This window comes from Chiroxiphia lanceolata, chromosome 24, assembly GCF_009829145.1.
Source record: "Chiroxiphia lanceolata isolate bChiLan1 chromosome 24, bChiLan1.pri, whole genome shotgun sequence".
Classification (NCBI taxonomy): Eukaryota; Metazoa; Chordata; class Aves; order Passeriformes; family Pipridae; genus Chiroxiphia; species Chiroxiphia lanceolata.
This window is the reverse complement of record NC_045660.1, coordinates 1,927,537-1,953,982: the sequence shown is the minus strand read 5'-3', so window position 1 is coordinate 1,953,982 and position 26,446 is coordinate 1,927,537. Positions and strand designations below refer to the sequence as shown.

General features: G+C 49.1%; 1 protein-coding gene across 8 annotated transcripts in view; it reads right to left on the bottom strand.

The window, feature by feature from the left end:
- Nucleotides 1–26,184, bottom strand: part of PUM1 (pumilio RNA binding family member 1) — an 82,215-nt gene extending 56,031 nt beyond the window's left edge. For 7 of the 8 annotated variants that reach the window (XM_032710323.1, XM_032710326.1, XM_032710327.1 and 4 more), the window contains exons 1-3: nt 26,076–26,184; nt 21,335–21,708; nt 4,500–4,568 (exon numbers count right to left, since the gene is read on the bottom strand). In XM_032710323.1, coding sequence (XP_032566214.1) covers nt 4,500–4,568; nt 21,335–21,697 — 432 coding nt within the window. In that variant the 5' untranslated portion in view covers nt 21,698–21,708; nt 26,076–26,184. Of the gene's footprint in view, nt 1–4,499; nt 4,569–21,334; nt 21,709–23,312; nt 23,447–26,075 lie in introns of those variants that run through there. The other variant, XM_032710324.1, reaches the window with a different exon arrangement.
- Between the last annotated feature and the right edge of the window lie 262 nt (nt 26,185–26,446).

Sequence of the window (26,446 nt, the reverse complement as noted above, 5' to 3'; positions counted from 1 at the left end):
TTTAGAACGAGCCTCGTTTATTCATTCCCTGGTTTTTATTAAAATTGACCCTATCTAGTATGAAAATAATCCCTCTAAGCCCTCTTACAGAGGACTTAAGAGTTAGGCCAATATTCAATTTAGCAGAGAGGGGAGGAGGGGATGACTTACAGATCAACAAAAGCCATTCCTCAACCAGCAAGTGCACACAGATCCCACTGAGATGGGATTATGAATTAGACAAATTAAGAAAACTGATCCCCCTCAGATAAGGCAAATATGAAGATAAAAGAAGCCATCTGTGCAGCTGGAGAACTCAGTTTATCCCCAGCAACAGGTAGGAGAAGGCAGAGTGTGTATCCACACATCCCACCCTGATGGCATCGACCCCCAAAAGTGCTGCCAGCTCAGAGCCAGGAAGGCAGGGTGAGCTCCCAGCAGGCAGTGCCAGCCCTGCCCTGCTGTCCCACAGAACAGGCAGCTTTCTGCCAGCTCAGGGAGCTCAACTGGCTCACTGAGAGCACCAGGAAAAGGCAGGATCATAGGACTGGGAATGTGTGACCATCCCAGTGTGCTCTGGCTCAGAGCACATCCTGACGTGCCAGTGGAGCTGCTGTGGCACCGTCACCAGCTGCAACCCACCTCCAAAGCTGCCAGAGCTGGGGAAACTGGAGAACTGAACACAAACATTATCCCAACTGCCAATACTGCCCAGCCTAGCTGCCAGGGAATCAGATTTATGAGAACACAGCACAGGCAGCATTAGCAGGGAAAGCAGAGACGCAGGGGTTTAGTTTGGGGGTCTTTGCTTTTGTCTGGTTTGTGGTTGTTCTCTTTAAATGAGGTACAAGAATGTCCAGGCCCGGTGTCAAACACTCTCTGCAGGGGCTTATCCAACACTTCCCCAGGCACTAAGGGGACACAAACAGGGTCAGAGAGTCACAGAGCAGCCTGAGCTGGAAAGGACCCACAAGGATCATCCTGACCCTGCCCAGGACACCCCAAAAATCCCACCCTGTCCCTCAGAGCATTGTCCAAACCCTCCTGGAGCTCTGGCAGCCTTGGGGCTGTGCCCACTGCCCTGGGGAGCCTGGGCAGTGCCCAACCAGCCTCTGGGGGAAGAACCTTTGCCTGAGATCCAACCTGAGCCTGCCCTGACACAGCTCCAGCCGTTCCCTGGCTGCTGTCCCTGCTCACAGCCCCTCCAGCCTCTGATGTTGCAGAGCCATAACACAACCACCCCCAGGGACTGCAGCAATTCCACTGCCCACGGTCACACCCACCCCAGCCCCCAGCACTCCCACCTGCAGGGGCAGCAGCACAGCAAGGATTAAATGCTTCTCAGATAAGCACATCAGATTTCTTACCACATTTCAAGGGCAGGGTGAGATGCACTGCTATCCCTAATAGTCACATGTCGTCATTTTTGGTCCAGTTCATTCAATTTTGAGGTTAAACACCCACCAGTTGCCTCATGTCTCTCTGTCCCCATCCTCCTCCCATCCTCTGGATTAAGTTTCAGGCAGCAACTCGCCCAGCTGCTCTTTCACTCCAGACACAGACTTATCTCAGCACAACCTCCTCCAAACCCAGCCCGTTGCCCAAATGCCTGTAATGTGCTGAGGCCAAAGCCAAACTCCACCTCACAGCCTGTGTTGCCCACTATCTCAAAAACACCAATATCCACTGCTGCAAAGGCACAGATAAAAGGGATTTAAGCAAAGAACAGCAGACATGCAGCTCCCCATCCTGGGAGAGGAGGAGAACTCACACAGCTCATGTCAGCTCAGAGAAGTGTCACAGAACAAAGGCACAAACAGCAGGGCCACATGTGCTGGGCTTCAGCAGCAAAACCCACAGGCAACTGCTCAGTGAAGCTCCAGGATGAGCTCCTTCATCCCACTCAACTACCTGGACAAGGTGCTGAAAGGGGAAGGAACACAGCTCCCTCTTTGGAGGGTGCTCTCAACACCACTGACCACATTCACCACCTACAGCCCAAAGCTTTGCCACTTCAGAGTGGAGCAAAAGGGTTTCGGTGGCTTTTGTCAGTCTCACAATGGAAATTTTGGGGATTTGAGGCTGGGTGCAGTGGAGGGTGGGAGTCTGAAGATGGAAATGGTCAAGAAACAAGAGAGATGAAAGTTCTGAGGCTTTTTTTAAAAATTATTCTTAATTTTCTCAGATAAGGATATCTGTTCATCTCCAAATATTATCTGCATTTTGACAGCAGGAGAGAGAAGAGATGGAACTGTTTGGCAGTGCCCTTTAAAAAACTGCTCTGATGTCTTCAGAGCCACAAACTCCTGAAATCACCAAGAAGCAAGAAAACAAGAAGATAAAAGATACACTAAAAGCATAAACACTCTTTCCCTCATCTTCCTCCTCCAAGTTTTCCACTATCAACTCCAAGAACAAGATTACTGACACTTCCTGCAGGGAAGGCTCAGAACGTACAAGACAAAGAAATACAAATAAAATTCTCTCTTCTCCTCATTTATTTAATTTTCCTTATTTATTTCACACTTTCTTCATGAGTTTCCTTCTCATTCCAGGAGCAGGAGGAAGGGAGGAAACCATCAGTGCCTTGCTAAGGTACCTAAACTGCACAAAATCAAAGTGTGGAGCTGAAGAACATGGTCTTGGAAAGCCAATACTCAAATCCTGCGGGATCTCAGCTCACAGAGCTCCTGGAATCTTGGCCAGCTGGATCTACCTGGAAAACCTTTGGGGAGATACAGAGAAAATGCAATGGATGAAGGAGGAAAAGTATGAGACTGAGGGAGAAACACCTCAAGAGAAACAAGAGAGAGCGGTTTAGCTGCAAGAGGAGGGTGAAATGTCACCTTTCCTGGAAAATCGTGCTCATTCCAGGATGTGGAAAAGCCCGGCGACAAAAGGATGCCACGGCCAAAACTTTCCACATCACAGTTACAAGAAGAAGGGGAAAATAAAAGGTGAGTCACTGCTGCAAGGCAAACCTCCAAAGCACAAACCCAACCTCACTTCTCTCAGAGACGCCTGAGTAAACTAAGAGCTGGGAAAACTCAGCATTTTCAGGAATTTCTTCAGGCATCAAAGCTCCGTGACCTAATGCCATGACAAGCACAACACAACTGCTGGACTCCCTCTGAACATGCTCTCAGAGCGTGCACACTCCCTGTCTGAAAAGGAACCTCTTGCCCCAGTGAGGTGCCAAAAAACAATCTTCAGGGAACATTCCCACCCCCGTCATTCCACTGGCAGGCTGCACATGGAGCCATGGCAGCTGCTTTGCAGCAGCTTTAGACAGATTTTTAATGTCAGGTTTTCTCCTTTCTAAACCATTTTCACCTGCTCTTAGTCAACAGTCTCACTGTAGTTAATCCAACCTGGAGAAACAGAGGTTCTCCTATCAAGGGACATCGAATTAAAATCCAGCTCATTATTATGATGAAGAGAAGGAAGGAGAGGAAGGAGGTCTTTCACCTGAGAGGGCACCTTCCTATGAATCCCATCACACCACAGTCCTCGTTTGCTGCTTTCTCCAAAACAGTGACTTCAGGGTTCTAAGGATTTTCATTTCTTTTTTTAAATGTGGCTCACAAACTTGGTAACAGAGACAGGATGGACTAAATGTGGATAAACAAACTGAACTTGAGAGGAACACACCAAGGAAGGCTCTCCAAAACAGACCTACATCGAGCTGACCTGCCACACATTAATAATCTCCTCCAAGACATGATTTTCTCCTCGGTGCTCTTCCACAAGAGCACTGACTGAAGGCAAAAGGAGCCAGGCAAGGAAGAAAAGCATTTACATCCAACTTCCAGGAAGATAACACAGCCAACTACAGTAACAAGTTATTCTTTCAAGTTACCCTAAAAACAGGTGAATTCTCTTTTTCCAAAGAAACCCAAGGGGCATCTCCCCCAAATCTGCCACCTCCTCGCTGTGCTGGGAGATTAAAACACCTCTGCCTGGGTTTCTGGGGAGTTTGAACTGAGGGGTTCATTATCTGCCCCCTCCTGTAAGCTCCCTGTCCTGCCTGAAGCCTTTATCACTCCTGCAGCCCTGGATTAGGTTGCTCAGCTACTTCAAACGTTAAACACAGCCCTGGGCTTTGTGACAGGAGCCAAAAAAAAAGGTGGCCAGGAGTGGAACCAGGGCAGCAGACAATGCCAGGCAGCCAACCCCACACCACCATGGGCTCTGAGCTCACTGGGGCCCAAAATAAACCTGCTACAAGTATTGTAACACTTGTCACACGATATATTTCTGTTCTTTTACAACCACCACTCCACTGTTTGATGATCCAACAGGTGGAGGCTTAGCTGTTCCTCCTACTAAGACAGATTCCAGCCTGACAGGTTTTTAGTTTGTTAAACCACACACACACACACACTCACACACTTCCCAGTCAGAAGGGAGAACTCTCAAGTTCAGAATCATTCCAGCAGCTCAAAAAACTGCTATTTCAATCCCTCCTTCCCCCAAAACACAGAGATTAAGTGGTTTTCTTCCCCATGCCTTTCACTTACCTCTCCCATGGCCCGTCCCTCCAGAGCAAGTGCTTGGAAATCATGATTCAGTTCATCCATGGAACGCACCTGTTTAGAGATGGGGAAGGAAAAGACATGAAGAAATGCTTTTACTTGCTGGGGTTTTATGATAATCATAGTTTATGGCAATCTTTCTGATACAGACTGAAAGCTACATTCCCTATTACAGCATGTAACAAAGTTATGGAGCTCCACAGCATGACTTACCTTTATGACTCCCAGAAGCTGCAACATTTATATACTTCTATTATTAAATATATACATATTATACACAGATTTATTTAAACATGTTAAATTTACACTTGCACAAGGAAGGAACAACTAGCAATTACTTTGAAGACACACAAAATCCAACACAACTGCCTTTGCTTGTATTTCACAGTTGCTTGGTTTCAGGTGAGAGAGTCAGGGAGTCAGCACCATTTCAGGTGGAAATCAAGTCAAACCTCCTGTATTAACCAGGCAAAATTACATTCAAGTTAAACTGATATGAAAGAGAAAAACATAATGGTGTGATTTCATGAAAATTGAGTCATTTAGAAGAGAAGAAGAAAAGCAGCAATTTAAAACTGTTGGTTAAGTTCATAAAACCACAATGTGCCAAGTTGGAAGGGACCCCCAAGGCTCATGGAGTCCAACCCTCAGCCCTGCACAGGCCCAGCCCCAAGAGTCACCCCCTGTGCCCCAGAGGATCAGCCAAACCCTCCTGCAGCTCTGGCAGCCTTGGGGCTGTGCCCACTGCCCTGGGGAGCCTGGGCAGTGCCCAACCAGCCTCTGGGGGAAGAACCTTTGTCTGAGATCCAACCTGAGCCTGCCCTGACACAGCTCCAGCCCTTCCCTGGCTGCTGTCCCTGCTCCCCCAGAGCAGAGATGGTGCCTGGTATGGACTGGATATGTTGAAAATGCAAGAAACCACTTCTGATTTTTATTCCTGACAGATGCAGCCCCTGAACACGTGTGCAGAAGCAAATAAAAAAACCCCCAACAACTATGGACTTGAGGACAAAGCACAGAAGTCAAACCACGTGCTGGGACCGTGAGGAGATCATGGCCCTCCCCAGGCACCACCCCTGTGTCCCAGCAGCCACCAACACTCAGGCAGCATTCCACACCTCCTACTCCAGGTTCACAAGAGCCCTGCAGCCCAACAGGTCTCTGCTGCACCTCTGTGCTGAGCAGGGCCTGGTTTATAAAACACTCAGTTCTGAGTAATGCCCACACTGTGCTCCTGGCTCCTCACAGCATGCTGAGGATTAACACACAGGGTTTAGTTGTGTCTCACTGAGGATGGAGCAGGTGATCCAAACATAGAGGGAAGTAGGTCAGGAATACTTGGTGGGTGATTTACAGGACCAAAACCACCCCAAAACTGCTCTAGATGCTCACACACCACCAGTGCCCAGTTACACCATGGCCACTGAGCTCGACCCTGCTTCTGATACTCAAGGCACCACTTCCAGCAGAACCAAGTCAAGACTTTGAGGTGATTACATTTTACTTCAATTTTAAGACAAGACTCTATCTATCTCACCCAAGAATATCAGATGTAGGGAAAGCAGCACAGATAACCTCCAGAAATCCCCTCCAGCCTGAATTCTTCAACTATTCTGTGACCACACCACTTTGCAAAAGATTATTAATATATTTTTAAATTATCTAATATATATTTACATAATTTGCAAATCCTCAGTGGTTGGTCACTCAGAATCTCAGTTTAAAAATCAGGTGTCCCCTCGTTACTGCATCTCGGCTCAAAGGGATTTTCAGTTATGCCACCATCTCTCCACCTTGTGTGGTGACATTTGTCACTGACCACGAGCACCGAGTGAGAGCAGGACTGCACCTTCCTGAAATGACAGCTCTGGGCAGCACCAGGGACTGTGCCTCCCTGTCAGCTCCAGCCCAGCTCTGCAGCACAGGCAGCTCTGCTGCTGCTGCCACACAAATGTCAGTCAGACCAAATTCTTCCATGAAGCACTTGAGGCTGAACTCATGGGAAGTGCTGCAGCCCCCAGACCTGCCCAGCCACAGGAGCAGGCAAGGGACAAACTGTTGTTTTAGTGAGGCACGTGAGGGCTCGAGAAGCTGAGCAGAGATTGAGCAGGTGATGTGTGTCCCTCTGGCTGCTGGAGGGATGTCACAGTGACCCATGGCTGTGGCCACAATGGCTCAACCCAGGGCTCTCAGTGCTGGGGGACAAACAGAGGCTGCTTGGGGCCCCCCCAAAAAATAACCTCCCAAGAGTGGATGCTGAGCTATGGGAACCTTGAAACAGGGCAGCTAGAGAGACGGAATCATTACACTCCCAACATGAAGCAAAAGGGTATTAAGCAGCATTTGTATTTGGGTTTGGATATCATGGAATCAACAGAGCAGTTTGGGTTGGAAGGACCTTAAAGCCCATCCAGTGCCACCCTCTGCCAAGGGCAGGGACACCTTCCACCAGCCCAGGTTGCTCTGAGCCCTGTCCAACCTGGCCTTGGACACTTCCAGGGATGGGGCAGCCACAGCTTCTCTGGGCAACCTGGGCCAGGGTCTCAAGGCCCTCACAGCCAAGAATTTCTTCCATATATCTAATTTAAACCCACTCTGGCAGTGGGAAGCCACTGCCTCTTGTCCAGTCACTCCAGGCCCTTATCAATAGCCTCTCTCCCTCTTTCTTTCTGGCTCCCTTCAGGTACTGGAAAGTCACAATTTGGTCACCCTGAAGTTTCTCTTCTCCAGGCTGAACAATCCCAACTCTCTCACCTTTCCTCACAGCAGATCTGCTCCATCCCTCTGGATCAGCTTTGGTGCCTCCTCTGCTCTCACTCCAACAGGTCCACGTCACACAGTAGGAAGGGGCTGCCTCCACCACCTCCCCAAATATACTTTACCCCAGTCACCATGAAAAGCAGAAAAACAAAATAATATTGGCTTCTCTATCAGTCATCAGAGGGGGGATAATGAAAGAAATTATTCACTACAGGTATTTAAGTCACATCCCTAATCATCTCTCTTTATCCATAATTACCAGAATTGCTGAAAAGCGTTTTCTAAATCGTGTCTTTGTGCCTGACTTCCAGCACTCCATGCTCAAACTGTCTATAATCACCAAACTGAGGCCCTTTCTCCCAGTTCTTTTATCTGCACTGACCATTGTGTCTATTTATTTGTAAGACAGATCAGTTTGTTATTCCATTTTCAAAGACTGTACCCAAAAGATCCTTTTCTCATTTCCCTTCTATAATATTCAATACCAGCACCTCTTCACCTCATTTTCTTGCACAGTACACAAATATCACAGGGCTTATCATGGAATCACAGAATCAGCTGGGTTGGAAGGGACCTCTGAGATCATCAAGTCCAACCCTTGATCCAACCCCGCTGTGGTTCCCAGCCCATGGCACTGATGCCACATCCAGTCTGTCCTTAAACACCTCCAGGGATGGAGAATCCACCCCCTCCCTGGGCAGCCCATTCCAATGGCTGAGCACCCTCTCTGCAAAGAAATTCTTTCTAATATCCAACCTAAATCTCCCCTGGCACAGCTTAAGACCCTCTTGTCCTACTGCTGGTTTCTGGGAGCAGAGTCTGACATCCCCCCCAGCTCCCCCCTCCTGTCAGGGAGTTGCAGAGAGTCAGGAGGTCTCCCCTGAGCCTCCTCCTCTCCAGGCTGAGCCCCCCCAGCTCCCTCAGCCTCTCCTCACAGCACTTGTGCTCCAGTCCCTTCCCCAGCCTCGCTGCTCTTCCCTGGACCTGTCCCAGCCCCTCCATGTCCTTCCTTCTTCATTTCCCTTTAAAGAAGAACAAATGCTGTCTGAAACAGCAGAACACAAAGCCAAAGCCACGACTTCCAGCACCTCAGTATTCTAAAACCAGGCAATCAAAGATATAGATCATCTTCCAGCTCATTGGGATCTGTTCCTGTTAAGGATCCCTGAGCTCTAAGGAGCTCAGACACGTAGAACAGAGTCAGGATGGTGTAAATAACAGAAACAAGGAGGTGCACAGAGAGAGAACTTCCTCCCAGGTGAGCACTAACAGCAATGAGATTTGATGACCATAAAATCTGGTTCAGCACTGAGCCAGAGATTTGAAAGAAATCCAGAAGACAACGCCAAGAGAAATTGGCTGCATGGGAAGAGATGCCCTGACATCTGGATACGACATGACAACCTGGCTCCTGGGAGGGAGAGGTGATCTCCACAAGCTTCAGGAGCACACAGAGATGTCAGATGTTCTCCCCGCTCCTTCCCAAGTGATCCAACAAAAGCTGACTCCTGCTCTCAGCCAGCAGCACCCCGAGGTTGCATCCCTGTTTCGGCCTCTTCCAGGCAGGCTGGGCCTCTGCAAAGGGAGATGCAAAGTGCACATCCCCACAGGAGTAGAGCTGTGGAGAGGACTCCTCCTTTCTGATCCCACAGAATACCAGCCAGATCACTTTGGAATCACACTTCCCAAAAATAAGGCTCTGCAGGTATCTCAGGGGATTGTACACCAGCTTTATGGAGAATTTATATTCACCTACACGGACACACAGCAAAACCAGCCAAGGCAAAAAATTCCACTCTTAACCCCCAAGGATTTTTTTTCTTCCCTCTTATACAGCTGATGTTTCCCCAGGAAGAAAAACAGATCAAATATCTACATTTATTAGGGGTAACAGTGACTGAAGGGGGTGTAAATATCTATTTCTATTAAGCCTACCAATTATGTTAAAGAGGGAAACCAAAGCAAACCAGAAGGTTGCTCCTGCCAGCCCCACCTTTCCAGGTTCCCATTCCCTGCTCCCCATTTTAGAGGCTGCCTTTCCCCTTCCTTAGGCCAGGATCTATCTGTCCCCCAGCACTTGTTCTCCCACCCACCCTCATTCCCACTCCTGGTCAGGAGTGCACATCCCCCCAGGAGCAGAGCTCTGGAGAGGACTCCTCCTTTCTGATCATACACGACACCAGCCAGCTTGCTTTGGAACCCCACTTCCCAAAATTCAGGCCGTGCACATCAGCATCACGCTGCTGAACGAGCTACAAACCATTCCATCACACCAGAACATCCTTCCCCTTCCCATCAAAGGCTGTGAATGCACTCGGGAATTATGTAAATCTCATTCAAGAAGAGCAATTTGCACGCAGGCTGCTGGAGGAATGTGTGTCACTGTAACACACTGCAGCTACAGCCACTCCACTGACTCAGAAATAATTCCCTGCACACCCCAAAGCGGATTCACCACCGGCCATGCCCAGGAACTGAAGCAAATCCACCAGATCCTGCACTTCAGTGAGGCTGAGGGGAATTCAGCCCCTCCAGAGGCCTCTTCACCAACCCTCACCTCTGCTCTGAAAAACGGGTGATAAAGCAAGACACAGCTGAACTCCTCACTGCACATCTCTCTGGGTCAGACCTTTGAATATTATTCTGTGTCCTGAGTCCCAGGATCACTGAGGTTGGAAAAGCCCTCCCAGCCCATGGATCCCCCCTGTGCCCAAGGCCCACCTTGTCCCCCAGCCCAGAGCACTGAGTGTCACATCCAGGCCTTCCTGGGACACCTCCAGGGGTGGGGACTCCAAACCTCCCTGGGCAGCCCCTTCCAGGGCCTGACCACCCTTTCCATGGAGAAATTCCTCCTGATCTCCAACCTGAGCCTCCCCTGGCACAGCTTGAGGCCGTTCCCTCTCCTCCTGTCCCTTGTTCCCTGGAAGCAGAGCCCGACCCCCCCAGCTCCCCCTCCTGTCAGGGGGTTGCAGAGCCAGAAGGTCCCCCCTGAGCCTCCTTTTCTCCAGGCTGAGCCCCCCCAGCTCCCTCAGCTGCTCCTGCTGCTCCAGCCCCTTCCCTGGACACCTCCAGCCCCTCAATGTCTTCCTTGTCATGAAGGGCCCAGAACTGGACACAGGATTTGAGATGTCCCACACCAGAGCCCAGCATAGAGGGACAATCCCTGCCCTGGCCCTGCTGCCATACCAGTGCTGGCACAGCCCAGGTGCCCTTGGCCTCTTGCCCTCCTGGGCACAGCCTGGCTCGTGTCCAGCCACTGTCACCAGCACCCCCAGGGCCTCTTCCACCTTTCCAGCTGCTCTGCCCCCAGCCTGGAGCTGCAGGGGGCTGTTGTGACCCAAAGACAGGACCCAACACTTGGCCTTGTTGAGCCCAACGAACCCCTCGGCCTCACACACACACTGGGGCTCCAGAGGCCTTTTCCAATTCCCAGAGCAGACACCCACTGCCTGTTTCAGGAGGATGAAACACAGTGTTTTCAGCTCTCACCTACTGCAGATTCTAATAACCCAAACTCATTTCTCCCTGGGTCAGTGGCCACTTCAAACCTCCACCTCTCAGGCAGCAAGAGTCTCTCAGCAGCTCTGAATCAAACATTCGTTGTTGAGGATTTTTTCATCCCCGTGGGTTTTCCAGCCCCTCAAGCAGCATGCAGCCAGTTTTTGCCAGGCAGCCACCTTACACAGGACAACTGCAGTTTATTTATTTTTAAATAAGACTAGAGGGCCTCACCACCACAAAACTCAATGACAGCAACTCAGAAGCAAATGCTTTTTGTGGTTCCAAAGCCACCCAGACACTAGTCCTCGTCCACCTGGAGCACTTTGGAATTCACAGAGCTACACCAGACACAGGGAATGCACAATTCCAGCAGCTAAAGATGTTCTCTGTGCTGGTCCCTGTGGTGCTGAGCCTGCTGCTCACCTACCACCCAAACCCAGGGCAAGACACTTTTCCCTGCGTGAAACACACTCTGTCATAGATTTAAGTTTTGGAAGTTGCCTCATATAGAAGAGCAAAGACTCAGGTGATCATCTTGGGCATCACCAAAGAGCCAAAGGTCTGGTTCACCCACAGAGGGGGAGAGTGGAGGGATCAACTGACAGACAGGAGTCAGGACCAAATCCCTCCTGATACACCTCCAACACATCATCCCAAACACAGCGTGGTGCCCCTGCAGCACAGCAAAGGATATGCAGGGAAGGGGCCAGGGAGATGTTCCAAGGGCTGGAGCCAGGCTGGGAGAGCTGGGGGAGTTCACCTGGAGAAGAGAAGGCTCCAGGGAGAGCTAAGAGCCCCTTGCAGGGCCTAAAGGGGCTCCAGGAGAGCTGGAGAGGGACTGGGGACAAGGCATGGAGGGACAGGACACAGGGAATGGCTTCCCACTGCCAGAGGGCAGGGAGAGATGGGACATCAGGGACAGATTCTTTCCTGTGAGAACTGCAAATCCCACTATTTCCTCTCTGTGTTCAGGGTGGCAGCTGGAAAAGCTGTGCCACGTGTCCCATGGTTAGAAAATAGAAAATAGTCATGCCTTCCCCTGCATCCCAGAAGGATTCCAGCACAGGAAGGACATCAACCTGTTGGAGCGAATCCAGAAGAGGCCACTAAGATGATCAGAGGGCTGGAGCAGCTCTCCTGGGAGGAAAGGTTGGGAGAGTTGGGATTGTTCAGCCTGGAGAAGAAAAAGGCTGGGTGACCAAATCTGGCCTTCCAGCACCTGAAGGGAGCTGACAAGAAAGATGGAGAGAGACTATTTCCAAGGGCCTGGAGGGACAGGACACAGGGAATGTCTTCCCAGTGCCAGAGGTCAGGGTTAGATGGGATATTGGGAAGGAATTCTTCCCTGTGAGGGTACTGAGGCCCTGGCCCAGGTTGCCCAGAGAAGCTGTGGCTGCCCCTGGATCCCTGGAAGCGTCCAGGAGCAACCTGGGACAGTGGAAGGTGTCCCTGCCTGTGGCAGGGGTGGAACTGGATGAGCTTCAAGGCCCTTCCCACCCCAACCAGCCTGTGATTCCATGATTCCCAGAAACCTGCAGCACCAAACCCAAGCACCCAAGAGGAGCCAGGGCACGGCTGGTGCTGCAAAGCCCAGTTAATTTTAACCCAGCAAACAACCAGGCCCAGGGGGCTAAATGGCACTTGTCAAAAGGAATCCTGCAGTCAGTTAAATTAACAGCAGCCAGGGCCCCAAACTGTCCTTCTGATTACTAAACAGGGATGTGAAGGGCCTCACAAATTAGCATGAGAGCAACAGTAAATTTACCTTGGGATTTCCAGCACCGTCTTTTTTATTCTAGAATAATCCAAGTGGGTTTTTTTTTCCCCCTCCCAACCAGCAAAGCAGCTGAATTGTAATTTTAAGTAAATATTAATGTCAACAATCAGTGGTAATACTGCCCCTCATATTAAGCAAATATGGTTGCTAATATGACCTTTACATATAAATTCCAAGTGCAAGACTGTATCCCATTTCATGGGCTGCAGGTATCTCAGGGGATTGTACAGCAGCTTCATATATTAAGGAATCCTCATTTATGGAGAATTTATATTCACCTACCCAGACACGCAGCAAAACCAGCCAAGGTAAAAAAATTCCACTCTTAACCCCCGAGGATTTTTTTTCTTCCTCCTTATACAGCTGATGTTTCCCCAGGAAGAAAAACACAAGTGGAATTAAACAAAGAAATACAACAATCAGACACACAGGAAGAAAAAAAAAATTCAAAAACTAACTAGAAAGTCCTTTGGAGAAAAAGAAGCTAAAAAATAACCAGCTGAGAAATATCCTAGTGATGATCTAAAGCAAAATTGTCTTTAAAAGTGCACCATGAAGGTTCATGATCTTTATTTTAATTTTTGAAGCTGGACATTAAACAGATCAAATATCTGCATTTATTAGGGGTAACAGTGACTGAAGAGGGTTTAAATATCTATTTCTATTAAGCCAATTATGTTAAAGAGGGAAACCAAAGCAAACTAGAAGGTTGCTCCTGCCAGCCCCACCTTTCCAGGTTCCCATTTCCCACTCTCCATTTTAAAGGCTGCCTTTCCCCTTTCCCAGTACTTCCTTAGGATCTATCCTGCCCCCAGCACTTGTTCTCCCACCACCCCTCTCCCCCAGTTCCCTTTCTGCCCAGGAGGCCCCTGCTCCCACCGAGGCAGGCTGGGCCCTGCAAAGCCAGGGATTTCTGCAGCTGGAACATGTAAATGGCTGATTTCAATATTTCTTTGATCTGCAGCAAATTACAGGGCCCAGTGCTGCCCTCAGTCCTGCCAGCCAAGCAAACCAGCTCCAGGGGATCCCAGACATTCCTCCCTAGGGAATTCTGGGCGAAGCACCTCGAACTCATCCACCATCCCAGCAAACAAAAGCTCAGCCAGGGCCGGGTGCTGGGAGCACAAAGCCACGGGAAGGGCTCATTCCTCAGCCTCTGCTGACCCTGGGCAGCCTGGATGGGGGATGTTTGACAATGCTGGGGGGCTCCTGGCAGGCACCACCACCAGGGTTTGCCTTAAAGTCGTGGCAAGGGAGCCTGGAGGGATCCTCCAAGGATTTCAGCTCTGCACGAGCTCGGGGGGCCCACCCTGCTGAGGGACCACTTGTTTGGCTTTTCTCTTCTGCAGAATAACGTGGGAAGTCATGTTACACTGGGAAATCATGTTACACTTACACTCCTCAGGACAGACAAACGTTATGACTTCCCAGCTCCTAAACCAGAATCCCAGAACTGTTTGAGTTGGAAGGGACTTTAAAGCTCATCCAGTTCCACCTCCTCCCATGGGCAGGGACACCTTCCACTGGACCAGGTTGCTCCAAACCCTGTCCAACCTGGCCTTGAAGATGAGCAGCATTTTGTTTCCCTGAGAAGAGATGAGAGATTCCAAGTTCTCCCTGTTTGCACAGGTACATTCCAGGTACACCTCCAAAAGTGTGATTATTACTTGAATGTTTATTTATAACTCATGTGCACTCCGTAAGTGTGAAAAGGCTGAGGTCATGTAACATTCCCATCCTCCAGGCCTCCACATTTCAAGTCTTTCCCAATTTGCCCATAAAAAAATCATCCAAAAAAGCACAACCAAACATTATTTTTAGTAAGATATTCCTTAAAAAAAAATTTCAGCATTACTGTAACACCAGAATTGAGGCAGTGAGAACAAAAATCATCCATTAGAATGGAGAGTAGAAAACAAACAAAAAAAAAGCACAGCTGGTTGAGGAGCCTAAATGCTTTGTAGCACTGGATTTATATACTCACAGATTGTTCAAGCTTTTTAAATCAACTAAAGGTTTACAAATTTCGGATGGAAACAACTGCCTCCTCCTCAGCTGGGGGAGGCTGCCTGAGCTGGTCTTGTTTGAACAGCTCACACAGCAGGTTATTTAGAAAATATCAGCTCTCAGTGCATTCATACACACATTTATAGGATACAGGAGAGGGGGAATGTATTTCCCAGCTGACAGTAAGAAAAGCATCACACACTCCAACACCAGGTTTGCCACCAACTACCAGACCCAGGGTTCAAATATGTTGTTCCACCAACTGATTACAGCCCTATTTTTAGCCCTCTCCTATAACAATAGTGGGTAAAGAAAGAATGTGAAGTCACAAGTATTAGACAGGATTAGGTGGTTTAACTACTATTTTTGTAGTAAAGGATCCATCGTTAGAATTGCTACTACCATTAGCACTGGAAGCAAAAAGCTATTGAAATGGCAGATTGGCTAATGCTGTACCTGGCACTGGGCCAAGATGATTAATGATTCAGAGGACAGAAATAACTGCAAGAAAAGCAGCCTTTCAGAGGGGCTCTCCTTCGTTAGCTAATTATGTTTTGCCTCAGATTTTATTCACCCAGGGAAGAGCTTCATTAACGTGGAATTTAGGTTACCCTGCGATGGCTCAGCACATATTGTTGGGGTGCAAAATTGAAAAATATTAAGTGACAGGTGAAATAGTCTTAATTTTGCCCCTCTGGAGCTGGCAATGCCTTGGGAAAACTGTGCTCAGCACCCCAGGTGTGTGTCTGGGTCAATGGTGCTGTGCAAGCACTCAGGGCTACACTAAGATTTGGTTTATGTCCACCCAGCAGGGCTTTTCCTTTCACTCCCACTCCCACTCTGACCCTCCAAGGTTTAAATTCAGAGGGAAAAGGTATAAAGAAGGGACACAGCACTGTCTAATTGCAGTGCCAAGCTCTGCCAGGAGCAGATGTGAGTGGCCCTGTGCCACACCAACTGCTGGCAACGAGGCTTTAGGAACAGTCAAGTTTCACCCCACAAAGTCTGAAGCAAAACTTCTGCACAGGGTAAATCACACATCCAGATGTTCCCAATAAAAACAACTGCCCTGGAATAAAATCCTTAGTGGAGGCAGGAGCAACAGGAGAGCTGGGAGCAGATCACTCACATCACATGGCACTGCACAAAGGCAAGATCAGAGAAAACAGCCTAAAACTGCCTCAGACACACCTAAGAGCAAGTTTTTAGACCCAGGCAACAGCAGAGCCACTGCTCTGGAACAGCCCCTGGCCAGGGACATTCCCGAGTAGCCGGAATGACTCCTGGCAGTTTGTGAGGAAGAGGCAGCTGGGGATGGATTGGGTGGGTCAGATCTTACCAAAAGTTTTCAAAAATGAATCACAACCTGCTCTGCAGATGGACAGAGAGGTCACAGCAACTCAGCAAACCACAGGCTACACTAAGGGGAAAGTTGGGGAGAGGGAGGAAGAGAACAAGCAGGACAAGTTCTCTAACAAACCTCTACTCAAAGCATGCTTGGGCACAAAATATCAACTGAAATACTTGAAGGTTTCTTGAAATTTGTAAATTCAGGAGTGTGAAAGTGTCTTTGCTCTTCCTGAGCAGACTACAATGGTGATACACCACGGGAGAGATCCCAGTGCCAGCACACCAGGGCACTTGGGCAATCCCAACTAGAACCAGTATCCTGCCACTGCCTGTCAGAGACAGTAAAACCTGTGGCTCTGGAGCAATATTAGATTCCTGAAGTAACTTTCTGAACATTTAGGGTGTTTTCTCTCCCCTGTACATCAGAGGGATTTTACAACACACAACCTTAAATGTCCAGCTAAGCCAATCTACTTGTGCTCCTTCTACCTCGGGAAGAATGTTCAAAAGGCAATATAAAGCAGAAAACTAAATTAAATGTTCCAATTCCCCTCCCAAGATACCCCTTTACTATGGAGAAATCTCTGTGAAACAAATCAGCCAAACCAGACATTTCATTTCAGTGAGGAATTATGTTCTAAATTACCTGGGTATCAAGTTAGTATCGGCTTCAGGGTCAGCAGAAGGAAAGCCCTGACCAGTTCACTGGGATACAAGGAAGTTTCCCAGGAAAATTCAACAGATTTAACCAAACATGCATCAGAAATGAAACATTTCATCAGAAGCCATCTTCAAGAGCCGAGCCACAGGTGCTGTCACACGGTGTATGTGACAAGGGACTCACTCCATGGCTTCAACTTCAGCTCAGACAACAGACCCGATTATTTAGAGCACAGCAGCCCTCAAATGCTCTTTCCACAGAGCAGAAATCATGGAATGGGTTGGGTTGGAAGGGAAATTAAAAGATCATCCCTTTCCACCCCCTGCCATGGGCAGGGACACCTTCCACTAGCCCAGGTTGCTCCAAGCCCCTTCCAACCTGGCCTTGGACACTTCCAGGGATGGGGTGAAACCTCTGTCCTCAAGAGTTCACTGTCACTTTAACAGGATTTCCCTTTGGAAGAATGAACACCAGGGCTTCCAGGATCTTTTTAGAGGACCTTGCCACAACTTTAAGGCAAACCTTGGTCATGGTGCCTGCCAAGAGACACCCAACATTGTCAAACATCCCCGAATGCAGATGCTCTCAGAGCAGGGAGCAGCATTTTGAATAGCTGTGCTCCAGAGGGAAGCTGCCAGGAGAATCACCTTCTGTCTCCACTTGAATTCAAGCTCCCAGTGAAGAACTTGCATGGTCATATTGCCAAAAGGCAAAAAATTGAGCATAAACCCCAGTCCCAGCCCTGTTGCTCTCACTATTCTTCACCAACTACATGTGAAAAATTCCCCACATTCAACAAGGCGATCCCTGCAGAGTTCCATTGTCTCCAGTTATTAATTAAACATGCTCTCAGAGAAAGCAAATGCCTAAAATCATTTGCTTCCACTGAGCAACTCCCACACTACCCCAACTGCAATCCAGACAGTCTAAGTATATCCATTCACTGCAATTCCAGAGGGACCACCACCACAGGAACTCTGCCTTCACTCCAGTTCAAGAACACACAAGCCACAGGAGACCCCAGCCAAGAAAGCCCAGCCAATTTTCCTAAAAAACCTGCTCAGTGTTGATAACCTGTCCCAGCTGAATATCCCAACTGTGGTTCTGGTCCCCCCAGGAGCTGTTTGGGGTTGTAGGATCTGTGCAACCTTTCATGGCCAAGACAAACCCAACCCAGGCCATTACTCATCTGGAGCCATCCTGTGCCTCTACCTACGTGATGTTCTGACCTCTATCCGTGTTTTTTCCTGGATAAAGAGCATAAAAACACCCCAGAGCAGCCAGGGTAACTGTCTGCCCTACAGCAATCAGGCACTGTCAGTGAATGACACACTCAAGCTCTTCATTTGCATATTAAAATTACTGCTGGACCCTGACACTCAACCTCATCCTGCTGCTTTTTGGGGCTAAAAAGAGAAGGGTACATTTAGCAGTCAGGATCTGGCTGGTGGAAGTGTCTGCCATGTAAAATGTGGTGATTGAGGATTTGGAGCTGCAGACAGCTGGGATGTGGCTTAGGAGCTCTGAGAATCCGGGCTAGGAAAGAAAAAAAAAAAGGCTGATTCCACCATCATTTCAGTGTCTGAAGGGACAAAGAGGAATTCATAATAGTTGCTATTTGGCTATATCTAATTTATAATATTTACTATTTATGATATTTGCTATTTATTTGGAGTTTATAATATTTACTGGGGATGGTGAACCTTTGATACCTAAATGTGTAAAACGACAGGGGCATCTTTAACTGCTTAATTTTATATAAAAGCTTGGCCCCGCATACCTTGTGGAAAAGGGGAAAATGCAACAGGAAATGAAAATTTCTAGGTAAAACACAAAAAGAACCAGCATTTTCCTAAGGAGAGGTCACCACCTACTTCCTTGGGAGGAGATAAACTTCTCCTGAAGTCATCCCCGCTAAAGCCACTCAGTTCCACGGGATGAGAAGTGACCAGGAAGAACAGCCAGCACAACAAAACCATGAAAAACAAGGATAACGTGGCTGAGTCCTGACTCACAGCACTCCTGGGGTTTAGGAACCCCATGAAAAGCTATCATTTGGGAAAACTCACTGGAGCATTATCACCAACAGACAGAGATGGCCGTCTGCATGTGCAACAAAGGAGAAACTGGGATTCAACAATTCAAATCCCTCTACCTTTAATTACCACCTCCCAAGCTCCAGGCAGACATTAACCTATATTAGCCTCTAATTATTTTTTTCTGACTTCCCATTATCTTTTAGCTACTGAGTTTCCTAACCAGTCTTCCAGGCTGGGCCCTCGCTGCACTATCTTTGAAAGTCTAAAATAAAAAGTACAGGAATAGAAGTGTATCCATAAGAAACTGAGACTCAGCAGAGCCATCCATAATGATTCACCTCCTCCCTGCATGTCCCAGCACTTCCTTCCACTTCTGTTCTTACAGGACAAATTCAATTCTACCCCCAGCTAAGCCCAAACTGAATTGAATCACTTTGCATGCATAAGATTATCCCTTGCTCCAAGGAATTATTAATTTAAGAAGCAGATGTAGAGGTGGCCAAAAAGTCAAAAAGTATGGTAGTATTAAGACTACATACATCCTACATTTGAGTAAAACCCCAAGGCAACCAGGAAACCATGGAAGGAGAGGCACCAAGAAGGGATGGAGCAACAAGCCCAGCTAAAAGTGCCCAGCAATCACTGGAGCACACGGTATCACATCAGGACAGGCTTAGTGCCCCACCTCAGAGCTCACTCTGGAGACATTAAACCCAAGGGCTGGTTCAGAGATGAACACTGAATGCAAACCATCAGGGCCACGTGATAAACACCAAAAAGCACCAGGAAGCAGAACAGATAAAGCCCCCTTAAATCTGTTGGGGGGGGTATTTCCTGAGCTCAGCTCACAGAACACCCTGGGGAAACACTGAAAGCATCACCCAGAACCTTGTGAGCTCCCTCCTGCAGGTGTGTTCTGCCCATACAACCTTCTCACAAGTGCTCTGCCTCCAAAAAGTACATGCACTGCATTTTAGAAGTTCATTTAAACTGGATAAGCTAATGAGTTTCCTTTCATTAAGTGATGTATTTATAACTATCATTTCACTCAGGAAGTTACTGAAGAAAACCAAGCTGAGCAACAAAACACTGACAACACATCTACAGGCAGGATTCTTCTGTTTGAGTCTTTTCATTATTAAACAAATACAAGTTCAAATACCAACAGAGTTTTTAATGAGGGCAAGCTTGGAGTGTCCCACCCTCACCTCCCTTATCTCGAGTGAGTTTTGCTGTCTTTGCTCTCAGGGATTTTCAGTGAAAGGAAGATGAAAGCGTGAGCTGGAGGAAAAGAGGATTGAGAATCTATGACATCATTTTCATTCATGAAGTCACCTTTCCCCAAAATGCCCAAACAAGAGCAGTCCCTGCCCAGGCATCCTCACCCCAGACTGCAGGACAGCTTTGATTTGAAAGACCTACAAGTTCCAGCCCTGCAGCAAGAAACTGTTGCTTATTGTTTCTTACACAACTTAAGGCACGTTAAGATCTCTTGCACTGATGTCTCTTGAAACAAGTTTTACATTGAGTGACTGAAAACTTGGATAGTAAACAAAAATTACATGTTTCAATGGAGTTATTTCCTTGGAAGTGATATCCAAAGGACTATGTTTCCACATAAAGGAATAACAGCAATATTTTTCTAGCTGCTTCGTTCCTATTGTAGTATTTTATGTGATTTTTTTTTTCTTCCAGAACAAATTCACAGGGCACTTGGGTTTATTTCTTTGCTGATGTACACAGTGACTTCAGTGAGGTTGCAAAATTCCCTGCAATGTTTACTTTTCAATGGTCTGGTTGGCAACACATCCCCCGGGGAGGCACAGCAGAGGAGCAAGGGCTTGGCCGCTTTGATTTGAAAAACAAGGGGCAGGAGATGTTCATAAAGGTTGCAAAAGCTCTGTGTCTGCTGCCCTGGCAATATTTGTGGGGATCATTCTTTTTTAAAATGTGCTTACACTCGGGTTCTGCTGCCTCTCAGAGAGGAAGCACATCCCTGTCTTTGATGAGTGAGTTACAGGTCACAGACAGCAAGAGGAGTGAGTCATACACTCATTTAACTCCAGCTCAACTCACAATGCAAGCACTGAAAGGACTTCTAGTAAACACTACTACAGACACATCTTGGCCCACCACCCTTTAAGTGGCTCTGAGAATTCGCTGCATTTGTAAAACCACTGTTTTGTGACATTCTTAAAGCTGCTCTCTTCCCAGTTCAGCCTAGCACACCATTAGCACCTTCCCCTCCCAACTACAACCAGAAAACACCAAAGCAAAGGAACCCAGGAAAACACATCACCAGTAACTTCCACCACTGTGTTTTCCAATACTGGGAAGTGTAAAAGCCCAACCTACATGCATTGGCAGTTTTGTAATACCATTACATAAGAATTATTTAACTACAGCAACAGATTTGAAAAGCAGCAGCAGCAGCCCCGGCCACGCTGGTTCACACATCAGAAAAAACACAGAAATCAATAAAGGGCCCGATGACTTTTGTAAACATGCATTTGACTGTCACAGAGAGCAGACTGGGATTTCAACACCCCCAAGAGCAGACACCTTTCAGCTCAGAGCTACCGAGGCACCACAACAAACAAAAAGCACGACAGTCGCCACTCCGACCACACCAGAACCAGACCCAGCTTTAAAAAAGTGTCTTTAGAAGCCTCTCTAAGGAGTCTGGGTGCGAGGTGAGCTTGCAGCCCCTGAGCTGGTGCTGTACCTGGTGCTCTGCGTGGATGTTGTCCCCGGTGGGCCAGCGGTGTTTGCTGTTGTTGTAGCCGCCGCCGCCGCTCCCTCCTCCCCCGAGCTGCTCCCCGTGCTGCCTCTGGAAGAAATAATCCACCATGGCGTCGTCCTGGGAGCGGCCTGCCACCCCTATGGAGCCCGGCACAGGACTGGAGTGTGTCCCTGCTGCGAGTGCCTGGTTTGCAGCTGGCTGTGGCTGAGCCTGGGACCCTGTTCCAGATGTCAGTACAACAGGCATGTTGGGATTAGCTGTATCTTGAGTGTGCTGCTTCAGGTGGGGGCTGAACGAGTCCTGCCACAGAACTGCTTTTCTCTTCAAAACACACGCTACGCTCATTCCACCAGCACCTGGAGCGGGGAGAGACGGTGGGAAAGGGAGATGGAAAAGAAAACATGAAATCCTTGCAGCTCCTCACATGTTGAATAAATCCTTACAGTCTTTACATTTTAAATAACACCCATCTTGTGACTGGCAGGGGAACATCACGGTGGCAAATCTGAGAATCCCAGAATATGCCAAGTTGGAAGGGACCACAAGGCTCATGGAGTCCAACCCTCAGCCCTGCACAGGCCCAGCCCCAAGAGTCACCCCTGTGCCCCAGAGGAGCAGCCAAACCCTCCTGCAGCTCTGGCAGCCTTGGGGCTGTGCCCACTGCCCTGGGGAGCCTGGGCAGTGCCCAACCAGCCTCTGGGGGAAGAACCTTTGCCTGAGATCCAACCTGAGCCTGCCCTGACACAGCTCCAGCCCTTCCCTGGCTGCTGTCCCTGGTCCCCCCAGAGCAGAGCTCAGTCCCTGCCCCTCCTCTGCCCCTGCCCAGGAACTGGAACTGCACTGAGGTCTCCCCTCAGTCTCCTCTGACTCCTTTTAACACTCATTTGCTCCATTAACCCAGCAGCTGAAACAGCACCCAAAAATGCATATTAGCCAGAAATCCCACATTCAGTGCTGCACAGGGTTATCAGGACACACAAGACTTGTGTAAGGCGCCCATCAAGCTGACATCAGAATGGGAATTTCAGTGGTGGACAACACACTGACTGGAGTGCTGCCACAGAAAAGTGCAGGAAAAAAGCTCCCAAAACCCCCAGTGGAACACAAATGACACCAGCAGTGCCTGTTTATACCGGACAAATGAGGGCAGATCCTCAATCAATACACACCCACAGCCCCACTGTGTCCCACTGTGTCCCGATGTGTTCCCTCAGTCAGGCAAAGCAGCAAAGCAACAGTCGGGAGCTGCTTTTTTTCCCCCAGTGCAAACCTAAAATCCTGGAATTCTGCTTGTACAGTAATGAGTCCCCAACACAACGTGCTCTCTTCCTGCTCACTCAGAAGCTGGCTGTGGTCATGACACATAACACACACTGGCACGTTTTACGAGATTCCCTGGAAAAAGGGCAGGTAACCCCTGGTGCCCGGGATCTTGGGAGAACCTTCCAGAGCCGGCACAACCAGCAGTGCCAGTTCCACTGCTGATGGCACCAGGGCAAAACAGGACTCCTAAAACCCCTCCAATACATTCTCAGTGCCCAATGCACTGAATACCCCAATAAAGCACCTCAATAAATAAATAAAATACCTCAAACCCAAAACGACCCAGGACAACCAGCAAACCAGGCAGACAGAACTCACTCATTTACTGCTCCCCAAATATTTTGGTAACATCCCAGCAGCACAAAACCACGGAATTTTGTTTGGTATTTTAAGAGCAATAAAGGCACTACAGGTGTGAACAGCAAAGTGTTTTCCCTATTATATAATCCTCACACACAAAGCAAATCTATGTTTAAAGGCATGGGACAGTCCTGGTTGGTCTTTACTTAAAAGTTTATGACTTCCAGCACATAAATGCAAGAGTTCTAAGGATGGAACTGGGGTGGTGGGGGGTGTTTAGGTCTTAGGGTCTCCCAGCACAGCTGCACACCAGCCCCAGGACCCTTTACTGTTGTACCTTGGTGGCTCCTGAGAGCAGCTCTGAGGTCCTCAAAGTCCCCTCCCTGCTCATCACAGCAGTTCTGAACAACAGCAACTACTACAAGGAACTTCCAAGAACAGTTTTCTGCCAATGGGGAGGGAAAGTTGACACAAAAATCAAAAACTCAAGCCCTATCTCTGATCAAACTTCGTGAGGTTTGTCCCACTAACTGAAAGCAGGGTTAATATTCAGAAGAAAATGACTCTGAAAACTGCAAAGATCAGATATTTTTAATTGCACCCACAACGTGATTTGTTGCCCCACACACAGCCCCCGAGGCCACTCTGCAGGGCTTTTTATACACTCACAACTTAAACAGCAAGAACATTCAACAGGACTAACTCCCCTGGCTCCCAAAGAGCCTGGAAATCACCACCTTCCCCAAATCCTTGAAAAAACACTGTGAAAACACAGTATTGCTAAATCTTCACTGATGGTAAGAATACATTTCGATTTAATGCCATTTTCCCCTTAGTTTCCCTTTTGTAAACAGTATCAAAAATCCTTCAGTAACATCGAATGAAGCACTAGATAAGAACAAAAAAATGAAGTAATTACTGGTAGAAATTCATGTATCACTAAGCTGGGGTGTGTATTAACTGCAGACAGTGAAATCTAAGCAGCCCCTTGAAAGGGGGTTACAAGTTATATCAGGCCAGTGTTTAAAAAAAAAAACCCAACCTAAAACAAATATAGACAGATACTATGAATCCATTAAAAAATATTCCCAGTATATTGTGACAAGCCCGTTTCCAGGGGGAAAACCACAAGGTACAAAGTTGCAAGTCTGCACAACCACAGCCTTTGCTCCCTCGAAAGGCTGCAAGGGAAGGCACTCACTCATCCCTGGGTTCATTTGCTCCCAGATCGTTACTAACAAAAATTAGGGGGGGGGGGAGGTTGAGGCTCTAGAAAATCTCAGTCGATGGAATTAAGGGGGTCCCCAGAAGTCCCTGCTGCTCCCAGGCGCTTCCTCTTTCGGCCGCGGCTCCAAACACGAGAGGAAAAACTTGGCAAAGGCGACATTTTGAAAGGGAGCAAAGGGGAAGGGAGCATTGTGGGTAGTTCAAGTTTAGTTCCAAGCCGTGTTTTTATGGGAATGCCGCGTTCGAGGCAGCGGGACAGCTGAATCCTGTCATTCAAAAGCACACACAGAGCCCCAGAAACGTGTGCGCTCACCTAGAGATCCACTCTGAACCCACAGCTGCCTCCAGAGCCTCTGGAATTCCCCATCTCCCCTTAAAAACAGGTGATAAACTTTTCCCAGGTAAAGCATTTGCCGGGGAGAATCAGGAATTTACAAACAAAGGCTTCCACGCTCCTACAACACTCAAAGGAGGCGATTTTCCTCTTCCCCGGATAAAAACACGGTGTGTAAATAAACTGATCCACGTTATCCTTAGAGGCAAAATACTCCAGATTATGGGACATTCCACGAGCAACAAAAACTTTGGAGAAATCTCCCAGCAAGTTTTAAGCACCAGTGGCAGCAACACCAAATAAAGGAGCTTTAATCCACACTGAGGGATCCTCACAGCTCTTTTTCCATATTCCTCTCAAAATCACAGATTATTACAAAATTAAGACAGCGTAAACCGCCTGTTTCAAAAAGTTCAACTCCAGAGCAGAAGAGTTTTTGGGTTGGGTGGGTTTTGTTTTTTTTGAAAGCTGCCCTGAAAATGAAAGCAGAGCCATTGTTTGAGGGCTGGGTGGCTTTGGCCTACCAGAACTTTTAACGTTATCCTTGTGTTTCCCTGAAAACCTGGGGAGACGCAGCAGCGAATCCGTGACCCAGGAGATTCCCTAAATCAGCGTTAAAATACAGGAGGATCCATGGATCCCCTTATCCCGCCTCCCCCTCCATAAAGGAAATTCCTTACTCGTGATCTGCCTAATAAAAATCTCTGCTCCGCACAAAGTTATTAAACATTGACCAAAGAAAACAACAAACAAAACAAAACAAATAAATCAGAGCGTTTCTCAGGTCGGGGCGAGAGAGAGAGAGACTCTTAATAAAATCCCAAGTTTTCAGCTCACAAGGGCCGAGCGCTGTTGTTGTGTGCGAGCACGAGATAAAAACAAGGGGGGAAATGAAAAAAAAAAAAACCAAAAACCCCCCAAATAATAATAACAACAAAACCAAAAAAACCCAAACCCAAACAAAACCCAAAGCCACACAATCCCCCCCGCCAGGGTCATCCGAAAGGATCGTGTGCCTTCTCCTGCACCGACACCCCCCCCTCCTTTCCCAGGGACACCCAAGAGCCGCCGAAACCCCCCCAAAAAACCGGGGGGGGTGGGACCCAACCACCCCCAGCACCCCCGGTGGGCACCAAAGCGGGCAGAGATGAGCCCCCCGAGGATTGGGAACGGGGAGACCCCCGGGACTGAGCCCCGCCGGGAGAACCGGGAGATCCCCCCCGGCCCCGGGAGAGCCCCGGGGGATCAGGGGGAGCCGGGCCCGGGGGGTGCTGCGGGCGAGGGGCGCGATGGACCCTCTCCCCCCCAACCCGTGCCCCCCGTCCCCCTCCCCGGCGCGCCCGGGGGGGCTCCGGGGGTAACAATGGGCCCAGGCCGCGGCCCCGGCGCGGAGCCGGGGCGGGAGCGCCCCCGCCGCCGCTTCGCCCGTTTCGGGGCGGCCCGGGGGCCCTCGGCGGCGCTCCCCCGGCCAATATCGGGGCAGGGGCGGGTGCGGGGGGCTCCGCGGCGCGGCGGGGCCGGGCCCCGGGCGGTACTCACGGGCGGAGCGCTCGGATGCAGACGGATGGCGGGCCCCCCCCGGCCGCTGCCGCTGCCTCTGCCCCGGCCGCGATCACTCCGACAACATGGCGGGCGCGGCGGGGCCGCGGCCGCGCTGCACCACGGGAAGGCGAGGCCGCTCCGGGCGCCGCCGGCACGGGACGGGAGGGTGGGAACGGTGGGATGGGGCGGGCCGGGATCGGCCCCCCGGCCCGCGGCTCGGGTCAGACCCCCAGTGTGGCTCCTTTCACCCGCCCCGGGTGCGGGCACAGCCCCGCGTTCGGCCCCGCTTTCCCCGCACCAGCGCTCGCAGGCATGGAGCCCCCCGGCCTGGGCACTCTGAGCCCCCCGGCCTGGGCACCCTGAGCCCC